The 17,861-nt window shown below is 39.8% G+C and overlaps 1 protein-coding gene across 1 annotated transcript in view; it reads right to left on the bottom strand.

Annotated features, from left to right (window-relative positions):
- LOC121299807 (integrin alpha-2-like) overlaps nt 1-17,861 on the bottom strand; it is a 51,279-nt gene that overhangs the window by 1,756 nt on the left and 31,662 nt on the right. The window contains exons 9-29 of the mRNA XM_041227900.1: nt 16,904-17,069; nt 15,410-15,483; nt 14,459-14,597; nt 13,485-13,630; nt 12,693-12,836; nt 11,200-11,403; nt 10,119-10,249; nt 9,758-9,921; nt 8,764-8,915; nt 7,775-7,885; nt 7,479-7,564; nt 7,258-7,399; nt 6,619-6,708; nt 6,102-6,178; nt 5,532-5,615; nt 4,931-5,033; nt 4,083-4,193; nt 3,183-3,293; nt 1,810-1,923; nt 1,345-1,434; nt 912-1,028 (exon numbers count right to left, since the gene is read on the bottom strand). Of these exons, the coding sequence (XP_041083834.1) occupies nt 912-1,028; nt 1,345-1,434; nt 1,810-1,923; nt 3,183-3,293; nt 4,083-4,193; nt 4,931-5,033; nt 5,532-5,615; nt 6,102-6,178; nt 6,619-6,708; nt 7,258-7,399; nt 7,479-7,564; nt 7,775-7,885; nt 8,764-8,915; nt 9,758-9,921; nt 10,119-10,249; nt 11,200-11,403; nt 12,693-12,836; nt 13,485-13,630; nt 14,459-14,597; nt 15,410-15,483; nt 16,904-17,069 (2,556 nt within the window). The remainder of the gene's footprint in view (nt 1-911; nt 1,029-1,344; nt 1,435-1,809; nt 1,924-3,182; nt 3,294-4,082; nt 4,194-4,930; nt 5,034-5,531; nt 5,616-6,101; nt 6,179-6,618; nt 6,709-7,257; nt 7,400-7,478; nt 7,565-7,774; nt 7,886-8,763; nt 8,916-9,757; nt 9,922-10,118; nt 10,250-11,199; nt 11,404-12,692; nt 12,837-13,484; nt 13,631-14,458; nt 14,598-15,409; nt 15,484-16,903; nt 17,070-17,861) is intronic.

Here is a 17,861-nt window from a genome sequence, read left to right as displayed (position 1 = left end):
AATGCCATTTCTATTGAGAGAAGTGAAATTATGGTGTGCGAGTCAATATGTGTGTGAGGTTCAGTGTGGAAATGCAGTAACAATAACCAGACTTCAAAGTTCTACTTGATTAATCTGAAGAACTGAAAAGATCTACCGTGTTTCTACAGTAACACAGGATGCTGTAGTGTAATCCTGTATTATTGTATTAGCCAAAAAGTCTGTGAGAAACATTAACTAACTCATAATAAAGGACACAAGAGGACAATTGCAGTTCAATGAACTATAGCCTACATGACTACAGTGGAGGCTTGATGGCCCTTTCAGAAAACAGCAGGCAGATAACTGGACCTCAAACAAATATTCCTAACTCTGCTCACAACAGGGAACAGGCTATTGCTAGGAACATTCTGCTACAGCAGGGATCTCCAACCCTGGTCCTGGAGAGCCTCTATCTTGCAGGTTTTCTAGGTGTCTTTACATCAGCAATGGCTAAACATCTGGAACTGTTAATCTGGATTAATATAGACAATAATTGGTGCAATTAAGTAACTGAGAGCTGGGTTGAAATGAAAACCAGAACCAGACGATCCTGTAGCTCTCCAGGACCAGGGCTGGAGACTCCATGGTAAAGCAGGGTTTCCCAAGCCTGGTCCTGGGGACCCCTGTGTCTATTGGTTTGCATTATACCTTTTTACTTGTTTTCAGCTCTTATACAGTTGTAGACTTCAAGTTAGCTATAACATTTAACTTGAACTCTGCAACTATTTAAGAGCTGAAAATAATTCAAAATGTCTAATTAAGCAAATGATCAGTTCAAAGAAGGGTCTAGTTCAGTAACTGAGAGCTCGGTTGGAATGTAAACCAGCAGACACAGGGGTCCTCAGACCGGGGTTGGGAGCCACTGTTCTAGAGTAATGACAGCTTCTTACCTTCCACAAGAGAGCAACCAGCGCAGCCAGTAAGATAAGCCCTCCGATTATACTGCCTACGATCACCCCCACTGGCACCTCTCCTTTCTCACCAGGTTTGCTAATTGTAATTTCGATCTGGAAATTGGAACATAATGTTTAATTCATAGGCAGCTTTTCAGCTTGCATGCAGTCCCTCCTGTCACCAGTAGATGTCACCACAGTTCTTATGTTCCTTTGTAAATGCTAACAAAGAAGTGTACAATCCACTGACAGTAGGGCTTTCCTGTATATTGTATTCACTGTTAACTCTAGGTTTGAACTGAACTCACTTTTAAAATGAATTCCAGTCAAACTCGATACACCTGTTTCTGTACCTGTGATGTGTTAAGGATATCCTTATTTACATCACCTCCTCCCGGACACAGAGAAGTCCACAGTAACTGGTACTTACTGGTAGCTTTTTGTCCAAGATAATCAGTAGTTCAGGCTCTGACGTATCCATCTCTGCGCTTGCTGTGAGCTTTATAGACTGAAATGTCGACTGTGGAAAAGAAAAAGGAATGGCAGTCTAGTACTGTATTTCTAACTCCAGAGTAGTTACTCTAAGGGTAAGTTACAATGTATCTGCATGAAGACATTGTACTATTATTATTACAGGTTGGTCATGCAATACATTGATTTCACTAATACTGTATTAGTTTGACTGGGAATGTGTTAATTTGTTCTAACAAAATACTCTGACACACAATCCCCACACACACAATGTAATGAAACAGTTTATTCATGTCATTATTTTGCTCTAACAGCTGCATAAACTTGTCTTTTAGAAATACATATACAGTAAATAATAATCAGCATTGACCTGCATTACTCCAAGAACAGCACCACATAACAGCTGTATTCACTCTATACTTACAGTGGTGAAGCTTCCATTCCAGATTCTTGTTGTGATATTCAACAGATAGTTACTTCTTGGTTCCAAGTCTTTGAACCAGCATTTGATATGCTGACAAGTTGCAGTGTTACAGTCCTAATGAAACAAGACAAATATCACTGCCTGTCCCAGTGTATAGGATACCACTGCCTGGCCCAGTGTATAGAATACCACTGCCTGGCCCAGTGTATAGAATACCACTGCCTGGCCCAGTGTATAGAATACCACTGCCTGGCCCAGTGTATAGAATACCACTGCCTGGCCCAGTGTACAGAATATCACTGCCTATCCCAGTGTATAGAATATCACTGCCTGTCCCACTGTATAGAATATGACATTGCCCCAATGCAGATCCCATAATGTAAATAAGTATTATGATTGCAGCTAAGCAGCTATGAATCTGTTGCTTACAATGTACAGAACGAAGGGGGGGGGCGTTGAATCTAACTGCCTAACTCTTCTGTGCTACGTTTGGCATATTTTTACACACATACCCTTGAGACATGCACCATGTGTGCAATGTTTAATTTCTAGTAACCTTGGTAGAGAAGTTGAATTAGCTCTGTGGCAGTGTTTACACGCACCTCCATTTCTTTCTCTTCAGTAAACCCCATACAGTGTGCAAAAGTGGCTCCAATGTGTGTCACTATCTGGTATACAACTACTCTGCCACTGTTTACCTGTTACAGTCTTCGGCCAAATACTGCAAAAAGTAGCCTTCTTGCTCGTTTGGTTGTTATTAGCTTATTGATCTCAGAATCTCATCAAGCAGCTTCTTGAAGGATCCCAGGGTCAGCTTCAACAACATTACTGGGGAGTTGGTTCTAGACTCCCACAATTCGCTGAGTAAAAAAGTGCCTCCTATTTTCTGTTCTCAATGCCCCTTTATCTAATCTCCATTTGTGACCCCTGGTCCTTGTTTTTTTTTTTTTTCAGGTCGAAAAAGTCCATTGGGTCGGCATTGTCAATACCTTTAAGAAATTTGAATGCTTGAATCAGATCGGTGCATAGTCTTCTTTGTTCAAGACTGAATAGATGTAATTTTTTTAGCCTGTCTGCATATGACATGCCTTTTAAACCCAGAATAATTCTGGTTGCTCTTAAATTAAATTCAACACTTTTCACTATATATCCGAGCATCTTGTTAGCCTTTTTTTATAGCTTTCCCACATTGTCTAGAGACATTTCTGAGTCAACTTAAACTCCTAGGTCTTTTTCATAGATTTCTTCTTCAATTTCAGCCTCTCCCATATGGTATTTATAATGCACATTTTTATTGCCTGTAGTTGTTATGGTGTGTTGTGTTGTGGGCAGTGATTTCTCACAATGGATGTATTGTAAGTTTGCACACATACCAGTTCCTTGATCCCAGTGAGCCTCTCCTTGGAGAAGGATGCCAAATACGGCCTCTTTCCGATCTCCAGTGGGTTCAGCAGGCTGCTTGTCTCACAGCTGACATCTTTGGCCTGCAGGATATACAAGACCCATCAGCCACAAAGACCTTCAACAGTCTGGTTTGGATTTTAAAAACATCTCAAATACATAAACTCAATTTCCATTTGGGACGGCACAGGAGGAAATGAATAACATCATGTGGAGGATATTTATTACATTTTTGTACCTTCCGATTTACAATGTCCAGTCATTCCCTCAACGCAGCAACCTCCACAACAGAGGCCAGGTCATTCTCCACTGGTAACCGATGAATATGTGTGATACATTTAGATTGCTCATAAAGTCTATTGTACACATTGGATATCTGGCCTGTGTTATAGGGTGGGAGTTATCATTGTGAAAAGATTCTTCAGTCACACAGTAAGTCTAACTATAACCACATTTGTGTTTATTTTACAGGGGTCATCAGACTTAGCATTTGTATTTATTGGACCTTTTTTCTTTAACTCTTTCATGCATGAAACATTGAAAATAGCTGGAAAAATGTGGTTTTGGACACATAATACATATATTTCCATTGCTTTATATGGTAACAAAATGCATCCTCACATGAGGCTATCATGCATTGTGTCTTCACATGTCCGTCCGTCCCCACACACACACATATAAAGACTAGAAGAAAGTTTTTGTATCCACCTCCATATGAGGTTGCCATGCATGGAAGGATTCAATTTATTGCTCATTTTAGAAACGGTTGAATTGAAAAAGAGATGGAAATAATATACAGAGAAAGAGAAACCATGTATGAAGTAGTGATAGGACTTGCTATCTCTTAAAGGTAGAGCTGGTTGGTATATTACCATCTCTGTATTGACCCCGGTGAGGTACAGCAGTGGGTTATTTGCTTTGGTTGACACTGGCAGAGCAATTGTGAGGTAGGCCATGTGAACGGGGAAGCTCCCAGTGGTAACCTTTAACAGAAACAATCAATTAAAATAAATAGGTTAACCAGAGTAACTTTGATCAGAGGGAGTTTACTACAGTAAAAGCATAGCAACAAAGAATCGAGCATATATAGTGAAAGCATGGTAAAGCAAAGGTAAACATTATAAAGAATAGCGATGTGTGGTACACTTTTTTAAGGATAGTTCCCTTACCAAATGAGCAATTTGAGCATGACATGAACTAAACATACTTTAATTATGGGTTTAGCCACAAAACCAAGAACACAGAAGAGACCCAGCTTGACCACAATAATCATGCTTTGCGTGCAAATCCAAGAACACAGACAGACACAGTTTGACCAGATAACTTCTACAAAAAGCCGCCTGTCAGGCTGAGCAGAACCAGGACATGCCAGACAAGCAGGGGAAGAAATTGGGTTGTGATACACCTATTCTTCTGGTATTAGGACACTAACAAAGCAATATGTGGAAGAGTTTTTATAACAATAAAGCAATTGCTAGTTATGTTTGTATGTTTTCTGTTCCAGCTGGAAGGCACTATGAAGCTGATTACTCAGTTTTCAGTAAAGGGAAACACTGTACATAAGCTCCACAAAGTACATAACGATGGCCTTTCTTCACTGATTCGTTTTCTAAAGATCAAAAGTGAGATGCCATGTTTTGACATAAATTATGTTTAATACGTCTGTGTTCCTGAATGCTGGGATGTCAAGTAATAGGGTCATGTACGATAACAGACTTACCTTCAGTGTGAAGTTGAATTCTGGACCAATGTCTTCATAGCTGTTCACTGTGGTTTTAACAAGGAGGTCCCGGTTTATCTCATAGAAATTCAAGCTTGTATCTCTGCAGAAAGAGGACTTTTAGTTCTAAAATGGGGCTGTTGACTTGCAAAGAGCTTTACCATGAAACAGTTGACCCAAACACTGTCTTTTTTTGGAGTGTTGCAAGTAGTTTACTCAAAAATGTTCTGTATGGTATGACTATCATTGTACCAGTATCAGAATTATTCAAGGGTAAAACTGGTGAATTAGGAACACAAGGAATACACAAGGCAACTTTTGGGCAAACAAAAAGCGGTACATTCAATTTTCAAAATTCATCTGATGGAATTTTAAATATATATGTTTCCTTTTCATTTTTTCTTTTTTTTAACAAACAATGAAATTGTCTAAAAGCAAATGTTTTCAGTGATCATTCAGGTTCACCTTTGCAGTTAAACTTCAGTAAAAGAGGGAAATGACCTCTTAAAGTATATTAAGGACTATAGCTTGTCAGTGATATCCATTCAAACACAGACGCAGCCTTATTTACTTTCCACAGAAAAAGAACAAAAATACATACCTTGTTAAAATAATTTCAGAGTCATACTGAACAGGAAATAAGATGTTGACAATGTTGTTTGCAGGCGTCTCTTCTGTGCTATCGCTGTTAAACAAACAAGAATATATTATCCTCAGAATCGTCATAACAATGCAGCACCCTCAGAATCATCATAACAATGCAGCATCCTCAGAATCATCATAACAATGCAGCATCCTCAGAATCATCATAACAATGCAGCACCCTCAGAATCATCATAACAATGCAGCACCCTCAGAATCATCATAACAATGCAGCATCCTCAGAATCATCATAACAATGCAGCATCCTCAGAATCATCATAACAATGCAGCACCCTCAGAATCACCATAACAATGCAGCATCCTCAGAATCACCATAACAATGCAGCATCCTCAGAATCATCATAACAATGCAGCATCCTCAGAATCATCATAACAACGCAGCATCCTCAGAATCATCATAACAATGCAGCATCCTCAGAATCATCACAACAATGCAGCATCCTCAGAATCAACACAACAATGCAGCAATATTGGACAGGTAACTGAACAAAATGTTTTAATTTCTTACCTGAGAGCCTTGAAGTTTACATAAGCCTCTTTCTGCAAGTGGTTGAAGTTAAAATCAAAGTTGATGTCAAAGGAGACCTAAAAAAGAAAAACAAATTGATTGATCACACCTCCCAACAGTTTGTTCTCTATGATCCTTCATCCATTTCAGAACTTACCACTGGTTTCACAGACCCTGATAAACACTAATCTTGGACTAATTATGTTAAATCAAGCTGGAATGGCTTCCCTAGACATACCAAGTGTAACAAGCAGTGCTGTGTGATACACTGCTGTTACAGGCAGTACATCACACTGTCTTGAGATGAGATGAGGTTAAAAGCTCTTAAACTGTGAATGCTGAGGAGCCCGGCTCTTTTACAGTGTGGTTAAGACGCTTGCTTATGGTGACATTGCAGTTCTACAAAAAGAAAGCTCCATTCTGGGTCCCAAAAAGTTAACACAGCTAGTGATGCAAGAACTGGACAGTCATGCCATTTACTGATACCTGAATGCTGTCTCTTAATAAAGCAGCTCACCTCTTGGTCTGGTTTGAGAGCCGGATATCCAACCTGGCAAGAGATGGATTCGGTTGCCTCTACTTGGCATTTCACCTCAGTGCCATCAGCCTGGAATTCAATACCAAAGGGTCAGGCAACTCTTACCATTACAACAGACACAACACCAACACAGCACTGCAGCAAAACACCTAACACAGCCCTACAGCAGACACAACACCTAACACAATATTAAACATTTCACTATAAAAATCATTCAAGCATTTGCATGCCTTTGAATTGCTTCTCTGAGTGTGATTACTGATGGGTGTGAGGTATAATACAAGAGCAAGGTCTTTCTCGTGGGGGCCTGTTCTAGATCTATACTATCCATCTGGTATTCAATCCTACAGAGACTGCATGGAACACTGCTGTATACCGCTGTTAACACTGCAGTGCAGTAAGTAGTAGCACTATTAAGTCTTCCCATTTGCTAGCCTTTATAATAAATAAACTGTCATGCATTCGGATGTATAATGCATAGAATTCTTTTCTGAATGATCAGCCCACGGCCAGAATTCTGGAGGTCCTCATTTCAATGATTTAGATAAGCAGTTTTTTGTCACAGTTTAAACAATGTAAACTAAACCATTATTTCTAGAACATTACTTTTATACTTACAGGTTGGGTGTAAGATGAGAAGAATAAATTCTTTGAGTAAATGGCAGTGATTTTCACATTGTATGCATTTTCCATGGTGTTCTCCAGCTTCACTGCGAATGACACCCTTCTGTTCTTAGTGCTGATGAGGAGTGGTGAAGAGCTACAAAAAAGCAAACTCCGTGTAAACTGTGCTGTATCAGGTACTAACACAAGAGCTACACATTGCAAACCGTCCTTACCTGCTATCCAGATTCTTCTTCTGGACATTCAGCACAATATCGGACAAGCAGAGCTCATCTTCACCGCAGTCTTTAGAGAAGGGAATCTGAAACCACACAGAGTGTTACCCCTGTGATGGACAACCCTACCCCCAACCCTAACCCAACCGTAACCCTAACTCTAATCATTCTGAGTAGCTCTGGATAATTTTTAACTCTACCAGCAGACTGCTGTTATGGAAATGCAGGTACATGCTTGTGTATTATTCTAGCGTTGCCGATTGATTGGCTCTGTATTCCTGCTACAGAAGACTCACAGAGAACTCCCAGGAGTTGTGTCTGTACATGTCCAGCACAGGGCTGCTCTGAGGCTTCACCAGGCCAACGTCAACACGCAGGCCAATGGAATTCACAAAGTCAGGCGCTTCCTGTTGACAAGGGAAACAATGACATTTGTGGCAAGTTTCATTTCAGATTCGCCAGGCATGATGTTTGACAGCTCTGTAAAGATCAATTGCAGTTATTATCAGCTGGTTTCACAGACCCTGATCAGCACCCATCTTGGACTATCCATTGTTACTTTAGGTAAGGAGGTCCTAGCTTGTGCTAATGGGGATCTGTGAAACCAGCTGCAAGGTATTTATATTTAGCAACAGGCCGCATAAGATCTCCCCAGGATACACCAATGACGGCATTCTTGGCCTTCTTCAGCTCGTCTGGGGAAAGTCTTTCTTTGCAGCTTAGTGCATTCCTTCTAGCACACAGACTGACAGCATGTAGTAAACTGAGGGACATGGGTAGCTTATTCCAAATTACTGCAGACGACTCAGATCATTCAATAATAAACTTGCAGTAAAATTAAAATAGGATAGCATTTTTTTTTTCTGGATTTCCCCAACACTTCTATATTGGACCTTACAGCAATGGTTCTTTATCCCTGTAACATCAGTGCTTGAAAAGGGGCTGCTACTTACCCATACAAAGTACTGCTACTTAGGAATTCCAAACTAATATTTTAAATGTTTTACCCAGAAATAGGTTGGTTTAGACTTGGGTATAATTATGCTGTGTACATCACGTCGTTTGCAGTACATTTCAGCACATACATGGCACACTAAACAGAATTTTTCAGAATTTAAAAAGTAAAATCACAACCCAAATTTACGAGTGAGGGCACCCCCTGGGGACTGAAACAAATAGTGACTTCAGCTTGCTTCTTTTTTTAAGTTAAATATTACATGAAATGATAGATGCATTTAATATAAAATAATAGCCACAAATAGAAGCTAAATATTCCCCCACTGACCTGAACATAAACCTTATGCTTAAAGCACACTTCTGAGCTGCCAACTCCAATGTTTTTTTGCAGGAGCCGGTCATTGCTTTCTGTAAACAAACCCCTGGAAGACACTCTAGAGGACTGGAGATCTGCATCAAGTGTCGCATTGTATTGGATATCTAAGATGAATGAAGAACAGTTTTTCACAAATCAAAAGGAACGCTGGACTGTGACATGCATGTCAATGACTTTCAATGTCATACAAACATATTCTAGACAATTTCAATCAAGCCAGAGTCCCAAAAATAAGCAAGCAGTCATATTACAAGCAGGGCTAGATTAACCCATCACTGGGCCCTGGGCAAGCATACACTTGCGGGCCCCCTACCCCTGAACAAACAGCCACACCCTTATACATGCACACATCTCTATATACATTATAGCCTTTATAACTAGCCTAACACCCTTTTACAACAGCTATAATTCTCAGTTTGAAATTATTATGGACGACTGAATGAATCTGACAGAAAATAAACTGTAGGGGATGAAAATTAAACTGTACGTCATATAATCTTCCTCTTAATCTGCCTTCATTTGGCTTTGAACTTGCTTTGAGCTGCAGCTAAAAATCCAAAGTGCTGGCCCTGAACAACTTCCCTCATTTCATTCAATTCATGTGACAACATGACCTCGCGACTCTGCCCAGGTAAATGTATGGTAGGAGGTGGTGTTGGCACAGTTGAAAAATCACATTGTCTCATGATTGGCTGTTCAGTGTCAGCATTTATGGCTCTCCAGACAAGCGCAAAGCCACTCAGAACTCAGAAAACTGAAGCAGGCAAGCATTTCACTGAAGAAGACACGAGCAGAAACGTAACTTGTCTTTGACTCTCCTCGCTTTACTACATTCAGAATAATTGCAAGAGCCAAACAGTAGTAAGTGAGATGTAAAACAGAAAGGACTCTTTAAAAGTTACAATTCTTTGAATTATTCCAATGTCTTTAATTTTATTCTTCTTACCGACAGGTCCGGTGGCTGTTTTTGGCCTAAAGTGAGCCTTGAAGCAGATGCTTGCATTAAAACAGAACAGCCTTCTCCCGTTGAAGTCACAGTTCTTATTGAGGACACTGATTTTGTCTGGCGTAAAAGTGGCCTTTACTGTTATATCTGCTATACTACGGGACCTAAAAAGAGAGAAAAGGTATTTTGTACTTATTATTTCACAATGGCATGGTTGTTTCAGTACTGCTATACATTATGTCTGTTTTCTTCCTTGCCCGAATGGCTGAAGGAATGGACTCTTTGTTGGAACAGAATTAATGAACTGAGAGAGTCCCAAGCTCTGGAGTGACAGATGAGGAGTGTGAGGTCAGCCACTTACCAGAGTTGCACTACATTCCCATAGGCCCCGACCGACACATCGGGAATGGAGTCTGCATTTAAATCTCCGTTGCCATCAAGAGACCTTCCAAAATACTGCAGCTTCTTGCTGATTTCTGAGCCAGATATTTTCTGCAAATACATTTCACAGGAAGTTGTATCACTGCTGCAACCTAACAACAGGCAATACAAAGTTATTTTTGTAATGTTACGTCTTTCCACTGTGCAGATAACCTTTTTCTTGAGATTGTATGTGTAATGCATTGTAGACTCAAGCAAAATGTTGTATCTCATAGTTTAAAACTGTGTGCATTTGCAGAAAACTTTCATTCAGTTGCTGTCATTTCTGTGCTCTTCCTATACAAGCCTGTGTTCTGAAACGTTGAGGTTCAATTACAGGAGCCCACAGAGAACTGCATCTGTCACAATAACTGGTCCCTGGACCTCATAAACCATTATAGTATGTTTTGAACTGACCATATCATTAATAGCTGTGCTAGCAGACATGGGCTCTCATTGGAAACGCTGTGCATAAATGAGTGACTTGCATGTCTGTTTTCAAAATTGGGTTATTACCACTTTAACAGATACGTGGAAACAAACATCCCACAGCACTTTGATTTGCATCCAGATTCATCCTCATTTCCCAGCAGGTTCACAAACTTTGAGTTGCATTACGCACAGTATAAATAACTTCCCTTGCTTTATTGCTTGGTGAGTTTGACCCTAATCCTTATCCAACAGACTGTCCATTTAAAGGCAGACCTACTGAGGCTTTTCAATCCAACATATCTGGGAAATGATATACATATCGAGTTTATTGAGTTGCCACTGTTGCTTTTTTTCCTGTTTTATTTAATGACTTTATTTTATTGTTGCCTTTGCCGAACACACAGACCACAATGCCACATGCTGTGTTTCTACTGGCCACTCTGGCTGTGCTGAATGATACATGCTGTGCTTCTATTGGCCGCTCTGGGTGTGCTGAATGAGTCTCATAGAAAGCACACCTACAAAACTAGAAGAGAACAGAAGCACTGCACAGTATGAGTACAGCACACAGTGACAAAAGCAGTTCTTACCTGGGAATACACTGTCCTAATGGTTCTTTCATCTCCATTGTAAATGTAAATGGCACCTCTGTTCTCATCCTCCAAAGGAGCTCCTACTATGACATCACTGAACCCGTCTACATTGAGGTCAGGAACAGCAACAATAGCCATTCCAAAGCGAGCGTTCTCAGAGTGTGATGGGCCTTGCAGAACCTCCCGCTGTCCTAAAATGCCCTGAAACACACAAACATGCATACATATATACATATACATAAAAACACTCTGAACATTTAATGGCTTTGACAAGAATCCTGCATCCTGTACGTTTCCTCAGGTTAGACACAGACAAGGATGCCAAATTGGACAGAAATTTGAGTGATTAATTTGAGAACACCATGGCGAAGTTACCGAAGCTGGATTTGAACCCAGATCTCCAGAGCTGAAAGGTCAATAATGTGTGTACTATAGCTAAATGGCACAGCAGTAAGCATAGAGGAGACAGGATTGGAAAGCAGTGTGCATACCTGTATTTCAGACTCAGTACTCACTTGATACCCAACAGGACTACAGACTAAACACTCTTGTAGTTTATATACATGTATGTGTTGCTACTAATACACAATATTAACACATTAACCCCTCTTTGGAGAGTCCTGTGGTAAAAAAGCAATTTGATCTATGCATTATCTATTATGAGTAGCTGCTTTCCTTTATAAATACGAGTCACTTTTTAAAGTTGGCAAATGATTTTCTTGTGTTTTATTAATTACAGCTGGCATGTGAAGTCATTTACGGTTATCACATGACCAACAGGCTATAAGCGCCTGTGGTTTATACACATTTAAGTGTTTTAGTACTAATTATCCGCAGGATAGTGTAAAAAATAAACATATTAAATCACCTTGGGCAACTCCTGTAGTAAAATCTAATAAAATAAAATAAAAAGAATATCAGTAGTTTGTTTTTTCTTTTACCAATACTAAATATGGCCTGCTATTGTTTGCCGTTGGCAAATGATTTTCCTGTTTGAATTGCAGATCAAATGTACTGTAACACAGCTGTGCTTGTACACTATTTGACAAACTACGGTAGATGTGGCATTATGTATGTCTTTCTATGTGATGTACTGATCACTGATGCTCCAATTTGCTTCTTTACCAGAATGTGACAAAACACTGCAGATCAAGGCCAGGGGGCAGCACAGCATAAACACACAGTATAATAATGCAATATAAAGGTAAACTACACCTAAACCAAATCCTTATAGCAGGAGGAAATGTTGTTTTCTGACTGAACTCAGTGTGAGAATAAGCTGAATTAGGTGTAACAGTGAGAGAACAGGGTAATACAAAGTCAGAATTAGCTACTGTGTAAGAGCTTCATAGGGAGAGAAAGATATTGGAAAAAGCAGCGTAAGACCCATAATACAACTGAGATGTGCGTGCAGTATAGATTGAAACTCTGCATTGTTAAACACTGTGTGTGTATTTAAATAACACATTTTAAAGTAGAGTTTGTTTTACCTTATTGACTGAAAACATATAGACCCGTCCCACTTCCCTCTTCAAGTCGTTCATAAACATTGGAGCACCAACCAATAAAACATCCGATCGGGAGTCCTGGTTAACATCCACTGAGCAGAGGACACTGCCAAAATAGGAACCAATCTACAAGGAAATCAGGGGGTAAGACTTTACAATAATACATGGACATTAAATAGAAACCAATCTGCAAGGAAATAAGGGGGTAAGACTTTATAATAATACCTGGACAGATAGCACGCACTCTTCCTATGGAAAACAATGTATGCTACTGTACATGGAATTCTCTATATGTATACTTTAATGTTCTACATAGCAACCTACTTCCAATATATATCTACCACACTTTAATAGCACGTTTTGTTCTTGGTGACTAATTAATTACAGCCACCACTGAATGACTGGCAAACCTCTATATGATGCTGAGTGCAAAATCATATGCACAAATCTATAACAACAGGGATTTGTTAGATAAAAATAAAGCAAAACAAATACAATCCATTTAAAATAAAAGGTCCCCGATTATCATGTAGCCTGCTGGCACCAAGGGTTCCTACAAGCTGCTCAGTATCACACTGTCACGTGAAGCTCTTAGGCTAGTGCTCTATCCATGACTGCAGTGTTCAAGGAGATTGTCTAACCTGTAGTAATTTTACAATCTAGATAAATAATCCAAATAGCTGTCACAGTATTACTTTGCTGTGCATAATACCAACACTATATCAATAATTCCAAAAGCTGTCACAGTATTATTTTGCTGTGCATAATACTTGCCTGCTCTCCTCTTTGTGACTGCACAACTGTAGGCTTGCCTTGCTTGTTTACAGAGTAAGTGATCACTTGGCCAGTATGGTTGGAACGGGGGGCTCCAGCAACATACAGCTCAGAGTCATCGCTCGTCAGCGTGGTCACTGAGTAACCTGGAGAGAAACAGACACATCCAGCTGTTAAATGAGAGAGTCATCGCTCGTCAGCGTGGTCACTGAGTAACCTGGAGAGAAACAGACACATCCAGCTGTTAACTGAGAAAGAATCATCGCTCATCACCGTGGTCACTAAGTAACCTGGAGAGAAACAGACACATCCAGCTGTTAACAGAGAGTCATCGCTCGTCAGCGTGGTCACTGAGTAATCTGGAGAGAAACAGACACATCCAGCTGTTAACTGAGAAAGAGTCATCGCTCGTCAGCGTGGTCACTGAGTAATCTGGAGAGAAACAGACACATCCAGCTGTTAACTGAGAAAGAGTCATCGCTCGTCAGCATGGTCACTGAGTAACCTGGAGAGAAACAGACACATCCAGCTGTAAACTGAGAAAGAGTCATTGCTCGTCAGCGTGGTCACTGAGTAACCTGGAGAGAAACAGACACATCCAGCTGTTAACTGAGAAAGAGTCATCGCTCGTCAGCGTGGTCACTGAGTAACCTGGAGAGAAACAGACACATCCAGCTGTTAACTGATAAATTGCAAATCAAACACAGTGGAGCTGGAATTAACCAGTCACCAGAGGCACTGATAATCTGTTATTAAATCCTGAGGTGATCACAAGGACCAAAAGCTTGCATATACTATTTTCCCTGAATGCATACGGCTACTAAATATAGTTAAAAAAGTACACCCAAGTGTACAAAATAGAGCTGGAATGTTTACAAAAGCAAAATGACTTAGATGGGACGTGTGTTTTTTAACCTTCAGAAATGAGTTTTCATACAGCTGGTACACAATTCAATGTGAAAGATCCCGCGTACCCAGTAAGGAGCTGTGATTCCTATCCTCCAGGGTCTTCTGGAAGGTTTGTTGAGGGAATATGTCAGATTTGCTGGCAGTCTTATGAACGACCGTGCCACTCCAGCCATAGGCTCCTACTGCCCCCAGCATCATTACATCCTGCAGGAGAAATGTGTTCAGAGCGGAGGCAGTAGTGGGGTAGGCTTCTATAGAAAACTCTTTGGAGTTTACATAGAGCACCAATACAGCCAGCTGAGTAATATATACTAACCCTTGTTCTTTTAAACCCCTACTCAAGTGAAGAAGGCCTAGTGTACACGTGACATGTTTGAAATGCTGGTCATTTATTTTTCTTTGTATTTTTTCTCAGGACCAGACCTTGGTTTTGTAAACGCGGTCTTTTGCAAAACAAAGGTGCGATTCTCTGTATGTTACATAAACATGGGTATGATTCTCTATATGGCATATACAAGAAAGGTGTGATTCTCTGTATGGCATATAAAACAAAGGTGTGATTCTCTGTATGTTATATAAATAAGGGTGTGATTCTGTGTATGGCATATACAAGAAAGGTGTGTGTCTCTGTATAGTATATAAAACAAAGGTGTGATTCTCTGTATGATATGTAATAATGCATTTGAAGAATGTTTACAAACTCAAATGTCAAGTATACTTTCTGATAAAGTACACATAAATAAACCATTAAAACATTGTAATTCAATCTCTAGCCTTAGAATCTTAAAAAAAGTATATAATAACTTGAAATATTTAATACAATTTCCCAAATTACATTTTTTTTTTTTTTTTTTTTTTTGTCATATTGTACTTTTTAAAATGACCTCTAAGAATAGCAATTCTATAATCGCACTGTAATCCTAGGGCTAGTTAGTTACAGTGTGCACAGTAATCCAGCCACTAGATGGAGAGTAAGAGAGGCTAACCCTTCATATTTTAACAGAATTGAAACTCACCGTTTTGTTTGAGTAGTAGGCACTAAACCCAACCTGGGACATTTCCATTTGGATTTCACCACCAGTACCAGTTCCTAGCATCAGACATTTATATATCGTTAAATTACAGCTGGTAAGCAAGCATACAGCATACATTGAGTATACAGGAAGGGTCATTCTCAAATGCACCATTTTGTTTGTAAAAGCTTTAAATTCATTAAAGTTAAAAACAAAACAAAAAATCTTGTGTCAGAAAAAAGCAAGCAGAAAAAGTTCTGTGATTTAGTGTAAAAGTAGATGGCATGAAGTTCAGAGATTCAGTGTAAAAGTGATGAAGGCATGAAGTTCAAAGATTCAGTGTAAAAGTGATGAAGGCATGAAGTTCAAAGATTCAGTGTAAAAGTGATGAAGGCATGAAGTTCAGAGATTCAGTGTAAAAGTGATGAAGGAGTGGAGTTCAGAGATTTAGTGTAAAAGTGATGAAGAAGCGAAGTTCAGAGATTCAGTGCAAAAGTGATAAAGGAGTGAAGTTCAGATTCAGTGTAAAAGTGATGAAGGAGGGAAGTTCAGGGATTCAGTGTAAAAGTGATGGAGTGAAGTTCAGGGATTCAGTGTAAAAGTGATCAAGTGAAGTTCAGAGATTCAGTGTAATGAAGGAGTGTGTTACGGGTGTGTCACAGAGACGGCCGAAGTGGGCGGCGTCAGAACCAGGAAAGGTAATGCAATACACAAAACACAGGACGGATGAAATGAAGTGATGAAGACGCCTGTTGGCGCCGGTTTAATACAAAATAAAAGGTTTACACAAACACGAAAAAACACAGGACACGGCACTCTACGCCAAAATAAAGACAAACGAAAACAGACTAAACTTAACAAACACGGTGAGCAGATACTTCGTTATTATTATTACTTTACTTATTTCCTCCGTCTCCAATCCCGTTCTCCGCTCACCGAACACCCAACCGCAGTATGTGCCAACGTGCATCTATATATACTATTGTGCTGGGATTCAATTACCAATTAATTATTCACTTGAATCCCAGCACGTGAATTAATAAAGTGCAATTCCCCGTGCTCACATATTACTACATTTTACTTGCACGTGAAGTGCTGTGCAATCCTCGTGCCTAAATACACATATACATTTTTAAACACTCGTGTTACACAGACCCGTTTATATCCCGTGTACCAATGACTATACACCAACATTTAAACACACCACACGCAACACATAACAGATAATATACACAGGGGCGGGCACTTTGTTACAGGGTGTTATAGGGTTTTTGGGGTGCACAGTTTTTTTCATACACAGGTACATACAGCATTTCAATATGTTAACGTAACATTATTCAGAAGGTTTCATTTGACTTTATGAGGCTAAATTAGTTCATTCTATAGGAAGATACAAAACTTTTGCCCAGAGCTGTATTTGTTCAAACATGTACAGTAATATTAACAACACAGCCTGAAAGAACAATGACAGTGGAGCTGATGCTCTGCTTCCCTTACCTTCAATGTTAAAGATGCGCTCCCCCAGAGTCCCAGCAATCTCCGACAGGGCTGCTTCAGCAGATACATTGAAAAAGTACCGCTCTGTCGGAGAGCTGGCAATCGACTTGATTTCATTAATGAGGTTCTTAGTATCAATGTCGTTTCTGATATAATAGCCAAGGACCTGGACAAGGAAAAACACACCATGCTTTACTAGACACCCGGTAGCTTCAGAGACACAATCCAGCATTGAGCTGCCTGCTATCACCATTCTGCTGTGTTTCAATACAATAATACATACAGGAACGAAAAGTATTCATCACAGGTATTGACACCCACTGTCGTTATCTTTGATCATAACTTCTAGACAGGGGTCTAGAAGCAATACATCACCAGGGGTGTTGGGACATTAGAATATGACTAGAGGCACTGGTCCTAAACCCAGCTTGGGTCATTTCCAATCGGATTTCACCATCTTCACTGAAACACAGGAGTGAAGGGATCATCCCAGAATAGACACAACACTGAGTAACCAGTGTGCAAATGGTCTTAAACTGTAGCATCGACTTCAGGGCTGGACATTTGAAAACCACTGTAGTTCTGCTGTGTAAGTCACAAGGATTCAAGCAAGTACAATGTAACTAATATACAGGCTAACTTCTCTATAACAAACCCCCATGGAACCTGGAGAAATGTTCGTTATATGAGGGTGTTCACTATAATAGGGTTTGGCATTTTTCTGCATCAGAATAATGACAAAATGGCAAATTTGAATTGAATATCAGTATATAGTACTTTTATGAAGATTCCTTCACATTGATCAACATTTAAACAGTACTGTGACAAGATACTCGGGTCACATGTGTGGGTAACTGCATTGCACGACAGTGAGACAAGGCAGTTAGTGCTGAAATGCCGGCACAAGCACGCAGGATTTATTAAACACAAAACAGTGCTGGTAACGCACTGAGGACAC

The sequence above is a fragment of the Polyodon spathula genome, chromosome 2, assembly GCF_017654505.1.
Source record: "Polyodon spathula isolate WHYD16114869_AA chromosome 2, ASM1765450v1, whole genome shotgun sequence".
Taxonomy (NCBI): Eukaryota; Metazoa; Chordata; class Actinopteri; order Acipenseriformes; family Polyodontidae; genus Polyodon; species Polyodon spathula.
The sequence above is the reverse complement of the archived record's forward strand: the minus strand, read 5'-3'. Positions and strand labels throughout refer to the sequence as shown.